The 14,537-nt window shown below is 38.8% G+C and overlaps 1 protein-coding gene across 2 annotated transcripts in view; it reads left to right on the top strand.

Annotated features, from left to right (window-relative positions):
* The window catches only part of LOC136980570 (putative zinc finger protein 66), a 39,052-nt gene that overhangs the window by 8,606 nt on the left and 15,909 nt on the right, over window positions 1-14,537 (top strand). For both annotated transcript variants that reach the window (XM_067276705.1, XM_067276706.1), the window contains one exon: window positions 2,588-2,739. In XM_067276705.1, coding sequence (XP_067132806.1) covers window positions 2,588-2,739 — 152 coding nt within the window. The remainder of the gene's footprint in view (window positions 1-2,587; window positions 2,740-14,537) is intronic.

Below are 14,537 nucleotides of genomic sequence, written 5' to 3'. Positions count from 1 at the left end.
TCACCGTCCTTACAATTATAACTCTTTTACTCAAAGTACCTTTTCTAGCTTTATCTGGAAGAAATATTGATATGCAAGCAAGAGATGTTCATGATCATATAATGTTGGTAGCTGTGATTCTACATATAATGTTATATCAGTATATTTAATTCTTTTTTTCTTTTTTGTACTGAACATGTTTTGTATTTTAATAAAAAAAATGTTAATGCAAAGCTATAGGAATGAGTCAAGCTGAGACTGGACCACTGTTTTTTTCTTCTCTATGGACTTGTAAAGTGTTTAAACAGAGTTAACTGTTTAAAAATCAGTTTCTTTAAAAAAAATTTTTCTTTTTTAAAGAAATTGATTTTTAAACAATATAAAGAAGCCGCACCATCGATATAATACATATCTGTTACTTATAGTAGAGTTAACTGTTTTAGTACACCAAAAGTAATCTGATAGAATGTATAGGATTTCACTTAATCACAATAGTAACGTAAGATAAAACTATAATTAAATTACGATTATTTTTATTTAATATAAACATCAATAAATTGCTTACTGTAAGGGTACGACTATGCAGATGTGAATTTAGAAGTGAGCGAAAGTTTTCGAGCGATATAGTTCTTGTAAAGGAAAACCATGCACAAGCGAGAAATATGGCTGGCCAGATCAAATTTCTGGTTCTCGCATATATCTGAGAGGATTTGATATTTATCGTGTCTCGCCTCTTCTCGCCACGTATTCTCGTTCTCTCAGAAAATTCGCTCGCTTGCGTCTGCATAGTTGCATCCTAAATGTAGATAGATAGAAATAAGAAACTGCAAAAATTTTTGGCTTGTCAATTAATTGCAGTCCTCTTGAAAAAATGCAAAGATCATTGGTGAGCCAGAAAGATTTCTGTGATCAAGTGGATAAAACCAGTGAACAATAGTTAGTTGTTGGTTCACATATCATTGATAGACTGGTCATAAACATGTAAAGAAAACTTCATAACACCTAAACAGGGCCAGTTCCCATACAAGGTCCAGGAGTTGTCTCCGTTGGCAGATCATATATGCTTTGCATTGCCATATCCATTAAACAACACCATCAAATATTTACTTTGTTTTTCCCCCGTAGTATTTTAAGTAAACAGTCTAATTCTGGTTATATCTATTTCATTTTTGAAGCCTTGGTATATGTTATATGCTATTTATTGTTTACTATTAAATTTTATTATTTACCAGAAAAATATATAGAAAAATATTTATGATTTACCAATGAGAAATTTGGAGAAAATGTGGATGCTGCTGTTTTTCCTTTGGTCCACCAGTGGCCAATTGGATAAAATCACTGAACTTTAATTAATTATAGGTTTGTGTCTAACCAATGGGCTTGTCAATGGAGTTTACAGAGCTTTTTCTTGTGTCTAATGCTTAAATAGGGACCAGTTTCCCATATTAAACCCTCCTCTTGGAAGATTGCATATGTGTTGCATTGCCATATCCCATGAAACCATATCTATCTTACTCTAGTAGAAGAAAAACATTTTATTTTTTAAATTATTTAAGGCAAATGTTGTCTTTTGATAAGTTGCAATGTATTTAATATAACCATGATTTTCAAAGCACGTTTGCAAAACAAGACTAAAACTTTCTAATGAGAGACCATCCATTTATTACTTATACAGTTTGTGGAAATTATATCATTGTACACTGTGAGAAGGGTCTGTGGTATTGTTTACATGGATTTCTTATAGTGGTATTAGTGGCTTAGGAATATGTTTTTATAAGTCAACTTACTAGTCATGTGAATAAACTATCAGTCAGAAAGTATTTGCAAAATTTTTTAAAGTCATTCCTTCAATATTGCAATCTGTGAAATATTGTAAGTGTAAATTAAAAGGAGGTGATTTGCTTGTTGATTTGTTAGATACGGCAATGTAACACGTGGGCAATCTGTCTAGGTGGATGCCTTCTGGAGTCTTTTAAGTGTAATTGGATCCTATTTAGGCATTAAAGATGTAGAGAAAACCTGGAAAACTTCACTTGTCCAGCCTGTCCTGGTGAGGCACGAACCCAAAACCAAACTACCAGTGTTCAGGGAATGGAACTGCTTGGCCACTGATGGGGAGGTGATTTGCCAATACTATATTATTGTACTCAACAGATAGAAGTCAAAATGGTTCAAAAAATGTACACATAATTAAAGAATGGTCACTAATATAATTTAGATTTCTCTTTACTGAAGACAAAAGGGACAGAAGTCACAATGAGAGCCAGTATTCAATCACAACATAGTGGCTTTCTCCAATTGACAACCAGATATCCAACATCTGAGATATGTAGGGTAACTATGAACCAGCTTTTCAGAAATTTTTCATAAATAATATGACTTGGATATGTCAGATCTTATTTCTGACCACCTTACCATTGCCACTGTTGGCATTCACTGTGGCAATCATATGGTGGTCGAGGATGTATGATAGATATGAAGAAAAACTCCTTTCATGTTTGCAGGATGAAAAATATTTAAAAATATTACAGTTTAATTCAATTTGAGTAAGATTTTAGTAAATAAGATGGAAATAATATTTGGAATTTATATATTTCTATTTTATTAGGTATCAAGAATGAAGATGAAACTGTCATCAAAAAGGAACCAGAATGGAATGTTGATGCCAACATTGATCATTTGTCTTGTTTGCAATTTGAAATCGAAAGCTTGAGTATTAAAGCCGAGCACAATAGTACCACTGTGGAGAATGATGTGCCTGTAAGTACATTTATTATTTTGTAGTAGTCTAATTTTGTGAATTTATTCTCTTCTAAAGTAAAACATCAACCGCACACCGTGATAAATAAACGATAATGTCCACAAAAAACCAAAAACAGTGCATTATCTCATATAAATAAAATTGTTACAAATGTTTTCGAATATAAAAGTTCTTCATCAGGTGAAAAATGGACAAATTGCAAAAAACGTTTGATGGAACAGTTTTTGAAAGAGCTGTGCAAAAGATTTGAAACAAAACTCATGTGGATGTTGTCATCGTTGCGCATGGGCGGAAGTAGAAACTTTTCTGTAATGTCATCCATCGTACATGAGCATTTGCCATGCGACGGATATCGATAACTCCTCTTTGCTGTTAATACATTTCTTATCTCAAGTGGTTTTGTGTATATAAATAGCCTCCATTCATCTCAAATAGTGTGTAAGGGGTGTGGTGTGGATGATCTTGGCCTGGTCAAACATTGACTGGATATCCGGATCTGTGGTGTAACATGCCAAAGAGGTAGTAAATCTCTGGTGGCGGATGTCCGCTTCATGTTCTTTAATTCTTGCTCCTAAAGATCGCTTTGTGGAGCCGATGTACAATAAATCTTCCTCACATCTATAATCTTTCAGTGGGATGGCATACACTCCAGATAGCTTGTCTTGGTTGGGGCATCCTTCGCATTATGTAGCAGCTGATATATATTAGGGCATCTTTTATAGGTGATGCTGATTTGCCTCTTCCTGGCAATCTCCAAATAAAGCTTCCTTAAAAGTTTCTACTTCCGCCCATGCGCAACGATGACGACATCCGCATGAGTTTCGTTTCAAATCTTTCGCACAGCTCTTTCGAAAACTGTTCCATCGAATGTTTTTTGCATTTTGTCCGTTTTTCACCTGATGAAGAACTTTTATGTTCGAAAACATTTGTGACAATTTTATTTATATGAGATAACGCAGTGTTTTTGGTTTTTTGTGGACATTATCGTTTATTTATCACGGTGTGTGGTTGATGTTTTACTTTGGTAGTGATGCCGGCTACTCCTTATTATAGAATGCTCATAAAGCTAGTTAAAGCTAGGGCAAAATTTGATTTTTTGAAAGAGTATAATGATTTGGGAGTACTCCCGATGTCGTTCTATCACATTCGACTCCCACCAGGAAGTCAGCCTCTCCTCGATAAAGTGAAGCAAATGTGCCTAAACAGAGCTATTCATGCCACACGGAAAAGAGTTTATTCCATTTTAACGGAGCTGGTAAATGTCTAAACAGAACTGTTCAGTATACATCCCAGTGTTTTAACACAAGAAAACGCCAAGCTTGTTCCGTATTATGATTTTATAAATGGTAAATGCAAAGAGCGGTACCACAAAAAGCTCCAATGGATATTGAGATTCCAAACACCAAAGGGTCGAGTACACCCTACCTTCCCCTTTATCTTGTGGGATGATAGTCAATTGCCGGATTTTGTCACTGAGGTTTTACAATACGGTCCGAAGTTCGCACCACCACCTCCAACTGGGAATTTAGGCTTCGTCCCGGATTTAGAATTCCTACTGCAAGGTTTTCCAGATAGGACTAAGGAATATTACAGATGGATGGCAGTAAACAAAATTTTAAGGGCTAAAACCAATTTGGAATCAAAGCGTTTACAAACGAAGTTAACATGGGCCAGCAGATGGATGAGGAACAATGGACTCATGTTCGTCAGGGCTGACAAGGCGAAAACTATGGTACTTATGAAACAGCAGACTTATGACCAATTATTATTGGATTATATCAATCTTACCCAATGTGAAAAGGTAGATACTAACACTGTGGAAAGATTACATGCAAGGCTCAAGCGATTCTCCAACACTAAATTGGCTAAGAGGTTAGCAATTAAGAACATTGTAATGGACTCGCCTGACACACCCAGGCTATTCGGTTTTGCCAAAACACATAAACAAGACCAACAGATTCACCCAGTAGTTGATAAGGTAAGAGCACCAACACATAAATTAGAGAAACTCACGCACTGTCTGATCACTCCACACTTAGAAGACTACCAGTTCACGGTAACCAACAGTGAATGCCTCATAGAACTACTCAAGCAGATTGGCACCTTCCCGCAATTCCTTACAGTACTCGACTTTAAATCATTGTACTCGTCGATACTGCTACCACCAGCATTTTCTGCCATCAGAGATCTACTGTTCAAAATAGTCGGTGATGCTAACCTCCACCAGCAAATATTAGAGATGGTGCACTTACTATGCTACAACTCATTCTTTCAGATCAGAGGCACAGTCTACAAGCGAGGAAGGGGTGTACCAATGGGGAGCCCGGTAGTGGGAGATTTGTGCGAACTGGTAATACGGCAACTAGAAGATAAAATCCTTCCTACCCACCTCCACAATATAATTTTCTATAAGAGATATGTGGATGATATACTCATCTTATGGAAGACTAAGCTAGACATTGCAGCATTCGTTGACTCATTCAATAACAACAGCTACAGTGTAACTCTGGCCCTCGAACAGGCGAGTGACACTCATGCTCATTTCCTTGATGTTAATATCATAGTTAAAGGAATGTCGATCATCACAGAGGTATACAGGAAACCACTTGCAGACCAATTGTACATACCCATAGGCTCTTGTGACCCTGTACAGTACAAACTAGCAGCATTCAACATCTTAGTAAAACGGGCGTATACCCAATCCTCAACAAGGCATGCTCTTAAAAACGAGATTAACACTTTATCCAATATTGCTCAATGCCATGGTTACTATAACCTTATAACTAAATTATCCAAAAGATTGCGTCATCCCCAACTGTCAACGCAAACCAATCCGCAGGAGCAAGTAACAACGGATCATAAAGACACTATTCCACTCACCTATAATCCGTATTTAAGGAAGCTTTATTTGGAGATTGCCAGGAAGAGGCAAATCAGCATCACCTATAAAAGATGCCCTAATATATATCAGCTGCTACGTAATGCGAAGGATGCCCCCAACCAAGACAAGCTATCTGGAGTGTATGCCATCCCACTGAAAGATTATAGATGCGAGGAAGATTTATTGTACATCGGCTCCACAAAGCGATCTTTAGGAGTGAGAATTAAAGAACATAAAGCGGACATCTGCCACCAGAGATTTACTACTGCTTTGGCACGTTACGCCACAGATCCGGATATCCAGCCAACGTTTGACCAGGCCAAGATCATCCACACCACACCCCTTACACACCATTTGAGATGGATGGAGGCTATTTATATACACAAAACCGCCTGAGATAAGAAATGTATTAACAGCAAAGAGGAGTTATCGATATCCGTCGCATGGCAAATGCTCATATACGATGGATGACATTACAGAAAAGTTTCTACTTCTGCCCAGGTGCAATGATGACGACATCCACAGGAGTTTCGTTTTGAATCTTTTGCACAGCTCTTTCGAAAACTGTTCCCTTGAACGTTCTTTGCAATTTGTCCGTTTTTCACCTGATGAAGAACTTTTATGTTTGAAAACGTTTGTGACAATTTTATTTATGAGATAACGTGCCGTTTTTGGTTTTTTGTGGACAATATCATTTATTCTCTTCCATAAAACAGTATTAATATAACTAATAATCAGTTGTGTTTATCGAATTTTAAAACTTACTTGAATCAAGAAATAATTATCAAATGTAATTAAAAATTAAATAGCATTTACATGAGGAAATTAAAAATTATAATTAATTAGACACATTTTTGACTGTTGTTCTGATTCCTTGATACCAGAACAATAGCCAAAAATGTGGCTATTGACTGCAGTGAGTGCCATGAAGAATCTTCCATGGAACTGTGGATGATTTTAGAACCTTAGAACTACTTGTACATCTGTGTACAACTCATAATCATCTCCTTACTGTACAGTATTTGCACATGCTGATGGATGTCGATTGGTTTTTCAAAATCGGACAACACTACGTCGCTTTTACTTTGTGCACTGCTGAAGTAGTGCCACCATTTTATCAGTCTGTTATCTTCTATTCTTGCACATCAACAATGCTTCCAGTTGCAGTTAATAATGCCTATGATTTGGAAGTTTTGTTTGCCGGAATTACTACACTATTGCTTATCCTCCTAACTTTCAATGGCACTTTTCTGTTTTTTACTGAATGTGCCTTGTATGGTTAATTAGAATGGATATATGATGGAGATTGGAATTTTTAACATAAGTAAAACTGTGTTCATAAAAATCCCACATTATTTTGTGTAATTTTATAAACAAGTTAGTTGAATGAAAAGATATCAAGAAAAATATCTCACTAGACTAACTGAATACATTAACCCCTTCTTGTCCGCGCGAATTTTAAAAAAAATCATAATTAATAATTAAATTATTATATTGATTGAATGAAAGTGTGAACTCCGCAAGCACGTGGTTTGCGGGTTTGAAAGAAAGTGGAAATGAATAGTCGGTAGAAGCGTATAGATGAACAAAGGTTTATTAATTACACACACAAAAAAAAAAGAGGGGATTGATTGCCTGATTTAAACAGGCAAACAGCATTCTTATCAAAAATAATGATGACAATAATTCTATGATTACACTAGTAGTTATTCACGAGACTAAAACTAATACGCGATTAAAACTTAAAAAACTATACAAACATTTACAAGTTGGTAGATACAGTTGCCGTATTTCGTGGGACACGTTGTTACAAATGAGATTCCTCTTGTTAGTAACACGTGGCTCTTCACTCGTCCCGAATTGTAAATACGTTGAATCTTAAAGTAATAACTAGCTTACTCATGAACAAGGTGCTCGTATGCTCTTCTTCAATATTTGTCTAATCTGGAGGGCAGAACAGATCGCTGGATGAAATTGGATTCCCTCTCACTGGTTCTTGTTCCCTCTCTTCCTGATCGGCTGCTCCGCTTCGAATCCTTTCTCTAGTCTCTTCACCGCTCCAGATCTCCGATCCAAAAAAAGTCTCGACACGTGGAAGTCACCCGTTTTTATGTCCCGCCATCCGGGAGCTTTTTCTTTTCCTCACATGTGGTCCTTCACATAGCCAATCAAAAACCGCGGCACAGCAATGACAACAACAGGCGGTACGGTACACGACAAATGGCTGTGCGTTACAACTAAAACCCAATACAAAGACATATACGCGACGCGACATAAACGAAAAACAAACATATAAAATAAAACAAATGCACAAAAAAAATACAAAAATATATACATATAGTTAATAGTGGCGAAGCGCTACAAAAGGAAGATAAATTTTACCACTTGAGAACACATGTTTAACTAACACTTAGAAGCTCATGCAGCTGATAGAATGTTCACTATACTAGCTGCTGAAACACTTTTGGCTGATCCATCAATGGCCTTTATATGATGCTGTTGATTATCCGATGGATCTAAGTCCACGGATGTAATAAGGATGTATGTTAAGGACTCAAGTAATGACCAATTACACGTGCACGAATTTGGCGAAACAACAGTAATTTATTCTAACAGTACAATAACCGCGAGATGCTTCCTAACCCTCAAGTTTACACGATACACGACTTAAAACTAACGAAATTTACAATACTCTATATACATATATACATACACATTTTCCTTCTATACAATAATTGCATATATTAGCCTTCGACGAATCACGGTATTATGTTAAGTAAATGCAACACGATCTCGAGTTCCAAGCGTTCCTTTTCTTTACGTTAATTCACAAAACTAATAGTTCTTTCCGATACCTGAACGTAATTTACGTCACCAGAAGTACGTCCCTCGTTGATACTTCTCAATTACACTACGATGGAAACGGATTGTGCTTCCCGACTGAAAGTGGTCGCCCTTTCTAGACTCCTGTTCTCCCGGTCTAACTCCGACGTCCTTGCTGACCCTTCCTCGGCAACCTTCCTCGACGAATCCAAAAGCAGCCAAAAAGTGTCCTCAATCGTGAGAGTCCCTCAATTTATATTTCCCGCTCTCCGGAAGTCCGCTTCACTTATTGTCCCACTCTGGACCAATCAGAAAGCTTCTCACGTATCCTAAGGTGACATCATAAGAAAATTCCACGCGACACGGTACAAACCAAGAAAACCCGATACATACAAAAAGGAAACCGAGAAAATAATTAATAATAATAATAATAACAATAATACATAGTTGCGTAGCACTACATATCTCCCCCCCCAAGCGACTCACTTCCCGTAGTGCAAACTACGGAAATCAATTTTGCGTTCACGTAGGTTATAAGGTTTCTTACGCACCTCAAGGTCAGTGCACTTCTGCACACCACTTGTGTCAACACCTTGCGTGTTAGTGACCACCCCACGTCTCCTCACCAACCGATCATCCAGGACTTCATCATCATCCTCCAGTACAATTCCTCTATCCTCCCTCTTTTTTTTCTTATTACAAATCGGATAGCCATAGCAAGGTTTTAGGCGATCGACATGGACAGTCTCCTGATCCTTCATATTGCAACCCTCCACACGATACGTAGTTGGGTTTATCACCTTGGTGATCCGAAAGGGTCCTTTATAATTATAAGAAAACTTATTCCCTTTAACACCTTTCTTTCTCACCCAAACCCTCTGCCCTTCCGAAAAACTTACTAATGTTCTCCCTTTGCTTCGATAATCCCTTCCTTTCTTGTTGTAATTTCGCGCATGGATACTCGCATTTTCCCGTAATGCACGGAGTTTCGTGACCAGGAATGCCCTACGCTCATCGGTAGACATATCATCAGGCAGGTATTCGATATTAGGGGTACGGGGATCAACACCATACAAGAGGAAGGCAGGTGACTCATTTATGGCAGTGTGGTGCGAATTGTTATAGGCAAAACATGCAGAAGGTATCATTTCATCCCATTCGACTCTCCCATCGTCAGAGGATTTAGTTATCATTTCGACTAACGATCTGTTCACCCGTTCGCACGTGCCATTCGCACAAGGTCGATAAGCGGTAGTAATGTTCCTCCTAATTCCTAACCACTTGCAACAGTCCGAGAATAAAGATGATAGAAAGTTGGTACCTCTATCGGAAATAATTACTTCTGGGGCACCGTACCTACAAACGATTTCATTAAATATTGTATTACTCACAGACCATGCAGTTTGGTCCTTCAAAGGGTGTGCTTCGACGAAACGAGTGAAAATATCTACTATTACAAGGATGAATCGGTTACCGCTGCTCGATGTGCGGATAGGTCCTACTATATCCACAGCAATCTTTTGGAAAGGTGCCTCAGCCGTCTCGTTTTCTTGGAAAGGAGCCTTTCCTTTGTGTACATTATGCCTCTGGCACCTTTCACACGTCTTAATGACACCTTCGACCTTCTCTCTCAAATTCCGAATATAATAGTGTTTCTCAATGTTAATTATAGTTTTTCGCACGCCCCAATGCCCCGACAGATTGTTTTCGTGAACAGCCTTAATCACTTCCCTAGCAAGATCCTCCCCTACGCATAATTGGCTAACATACTTGTCACGGGACTTCAAGAGGCTTCTTCTATACAGGCATTCGCTTATTACTACATACTGGTGCATATAGCTCCCAATATTTCTATTCCCGGGGCTTCTCAGTAAATCCCTTTTTATGGGGCCAAAAGTTTCATCGCGATCCTGTGATAAACCAATCTCGTATCTATTAGGGATTACAGCCCTTGTAGATTCAACATCGAAGTGATGAACCCCGTTAACGTTCCTCGAAAGGAAGTCCGCTACTTTATTGTCAACGCCTTTCACATGTTGGACTTCTATATGGTAGTCCATAATCTCCATTATCCAACGAGTCAGACGCTTGCTCCCATTTTGAATGTTGCTAAGGAACACAAGGGGTTTATGGTCAGAGAGTATTATCGTTTTTTGGCCTAGAATTAAAAATTTGAAGTGTCTTAAGGCTAAAACAATTGCTAGACATTCTTTCTCAATTGTGGAATAATTGATTTCTGCCCCTTGAAATCTCCTACTAAAATAGCCTATCGGAGCCAGTCCCTTTTCGTGCCGTTGTTCGAGCACCGCAGCTGCCGCGTTGTCAGATGCGTCAGTGTGCAAATAGAATGGTCTATCAAAATCCGGGTGAGCTAGAATTGGTGGGCTTGCTATTGCCTCTTTTAACTTTTCAAAACCTCTCTGACATTCTGGGCTCCATAAAAATCTCTTCCCTTTCTTGGTGAGTTCTGTTAATGGAGCAGCGATATCGGAAAACGACGGGATAAAATTCCGAAAAAATCCAACCACACCGAGAAAACTGCGGACCTCTTTTACACTACGAGGTGTTTCCACTTTCTTGATCGACTCAACATTGTTGGGATCAGGTCGCACACCCTCGCTATTAATAATATGTCCTAAATATCTCACCTCCTTTGCTAATATTTGGCATTTACTCGGATTTAATTTTAGGCCCTCATCCCTTAATGTACTAATTACTCGATCGACAAGCTCAAGATGATCCTCCAAACTTTGTGAAAATAATACAATATCATCTTGAAACACAAAGCAGCTATTTCCGACAAATTTTGCTAAGATCTTCGTCATAATGTATTGGAAAAACCTCCCACTATTCTTCCCACCCTGAGGCATCCTACAAAGTTGGTATTTTCCCCATGGTGTGGAGAACGCAAATATGTGTCTTACCTTGGGATCTAGAGGAATCTGGAAATACCCTGCTTTTAAGTCCAATACCGAGAAATATCTGTTCCCATTAAGTTGGGATAAGATGTCGTCTATTCGAGCCATCGGGAATATTTGGGGTTCTGTTATATCATTAATTTTTCGCAGGTCCAAAGTGATACGAATCTCACCAGAGCTTTTAGGAACAACATGTATAGGAGAGTTCCACTCCGATGAGCTCTCCTCACATATACCTGCTTTTATCAGCTCACTAACTTGCTTCTTAAGGCCAGGTAAGTAACTGTACGGAATTCGGTACTGTCTAACGTTGACCGGACGTTCCGACGTCAGGCTAACAGAGTGCATATGTCTGCTAGTGCCAGATAACTCGGCAATTTCGCTAGCAATAGCGTCCGGATACTTTCTCAAAATATTTATTATTTTCCTCTTAACCGGTTCATCTAGGTGATCCAATCTCCACACCTCTCTTTCTACCTCTGCCACCCCTACCTCACTATTTATATTAATACAAAATCTCCCTTCACGACCTTGCTTATCTGCCTTAACCACTGATTCGATCCCCACCAACAGCCCAGGGTGCTGGCAAATAATGTCCATCCCGATGATCATCTCGTAACCTGCCCTTTCAGGAAACCCAACACTTGGTGTTGTCGTGCATACCTTTTTCCCATCGTGGAAACAGCACTCGATTGCTACGGCCTCATCACTGTTTATGAGTGCTCCCGACATCCCACTAATACATGAATTGTTTGGGACCACCCAATTCCTATTTTCACGCCTGATATATTCAGTCAATTCATTCTTAATTACGGTCCTTTCTGCACCTGTATCTACTAGACCAGCAATTTCACGTCCTAGGATTACACCTCTTACAATCGGTAACCCCCGGTCTGACAAGTGGATCTTTCTGGTCAGTTCTAATTTAACTAACCGGTCATTCGCCTGACCTTTCAAATGACCTCTGACTAGTTTAAACCTCTTCTCTTGTTGCATTTTCTCGAAATATGGCCTATTTCACCACACGTGTAACAACGGCGCTCTTTTCCCCACCTCTCGCGGTTATTGTTCCCCTTCATGTGCTCGAGTAAAGATGCCATGGACTCGGTCAAACTCCTTATTTGAGTCTCCAACTCCTCTACACGCTTACCCAATTGTACTTCCCTTCTCTCCAACCCCCTTTCATGCTCAACATTTGCGCATACCTCACTTATCCCACCTCGTTTGTTGCAGGCCGATTCGATTTCCTCTTCTTCTTCGGCCTTTACTATCGCCTCATCCAAGGTGTCCGGCCGCCTCTGCATCACCTGCCTCCTAATCTCCGCTAGTAGTCCTTTTATAAAGCATTCCTTAACAGCATTGTCGCGAAGCGTCGCTAAATTAGAATTGCGCGTCACCGCTCGTGAAAACAACGACTTAATCCTAATCCCGTATTCGCAAACCCTCTCCCCTCTTCTCTGGGAGATCTTTAATACCTGATCAAACGGGTCCTGTTCTTTTTCTTTACGACCAAAGCACTTTATAAGAGCCCTCCTTATTTCATCATAGCTCATGACGCCCTGGTCCCTTAAATCGAAAAATAAAGACAAGGGCTCACCTTTTAGGCGGGCTTGAACTACGGTGACCTTCACAGTCTCATCCCAGCTTGCCAACGACGCGACGTTCTCGACGGTTTGGAAAAACCTACTCACATCTAAAATATCTCCGGGCAGGTTCGAAAAACATGGGATCATGCCCATAAATCCCGTTACAATAGGCACATTGCCCAATTCCCCTGCCCCTGAAGATCCGCTGGTAATTTGTTCATCCATAGTTTACCGAAACCTTTTGGTTTTACAATAATATAATTTACAATTCCAATGGCTATAATTACAGATATAAGCGGCAGTAGGATGAGGGGTTAATACAAGATGCACGTTTGGTCGGTCCTTTTACAACAAACAACCCGATCAATATCCTGTCGCGGACGCCAATGTTGATTATCCGATGGATCTAAGTCCACGGATGTAATAAGGATGTATGTTAAGGACTCAAGTAATGACCAATTACACGTGCACGAATTTGGCGAAACAACAGTAATTTATTCTAACAGTACAATAACCGCGAGATGCTTCCTAACCCTCAAGTTTACACGATACACGACTTAAAACTAACGAAATTTACAATACTCTATATACATATATACATACACATTTTCCTTCTATACAATAATTGCATATATTAGCCTTCGACGAATCACGGTATTATGTTAAGTAAATGCAACACGATCTCGAGTTCCAAGCGTTCCTTTTCTTTACGTTAATTCACAAAACTAATAGTTCTTTCCGATACCTGAACGTAATTTACGTCACCAGAAGTACGTCCCTCGTTGATACTTCTCAATTACACTACGATGGAAACGGATTGTGCTTCCCGACTGAAAGTGGTCGCCCTTTCTAGACTCCTGTTCTCCCGGTCTAACTCCGACGTCCTTGCTGACCCTTCCTCGGCAACCTTCCTCGACGAATCCAAAAGCAGCCAAAAAGTGTCCTCAATCGTGAGAGTCCCTCAATTTATATTTCCCGCTCTCCGGAAGTCCGCTTCACTTATTGTCCCACTCTGGACCAATCAGAAAGCTTCTCACGTATCCTAAGGTGACATCATAAGAAAATTCCACGCGACACGGTACAAACCAAGAAAACCCGATACATACAAAAAGGAAACCGAGAAAATAATTAATAATAATAATAATAACAATAATACATAGTTGCGTAGCACTACAATGCCCTTTCATTCAAATAATTTCTTCAGTGTGGAGGCACCTGATTGTGTTTGATTCCTAAAGATCTATTTTCAATGTTTTTACTCAGACAACTAGATTTTGTTGCAAGAAATATTTTATTTAAGCATTTGAAATTCCATTGTTTGTTCATTGTTTTCTGGTTTATTGCCATCTTGGTCTGATTACTACTCACTTTTTATATACCTTTCTATGATTTTCTTAAACGTTTTGTCATTATAACAAAGGAATGTATTATTTATATCAATATACTTAATCTATGATTCAACTACTTATAATGCATGCTGTGATAATGATTTTTCAATTTTACATTGACATATTGTTATAAATTTTTAAATTTTATGTATTTTTGTATATTAATGTGCACCTTTACAGTATATATCATGTAATTTGAGA

The sequence above is a fragment of the Centruroides vittatus genome, unplaced genomic scaffold (genome assembly GCF_030686945.1).
Source record: "Centruroides vittatus isolate TY-2023 unplaced genomic scaffold, ASM3068694v2 contig_711, whole genome shotgun sequence".
Lineage (NCBI taxonomy): Eukaryota > Metazoa > Arthropoda > Arachnida > Scorpiones > Buthidae > Centruroides > Centruroides vittatus.
Note: the sequence above shows the minus strand (reverse complement) of the source record. Positions and strands in the feature narration are given on the sequence as shown.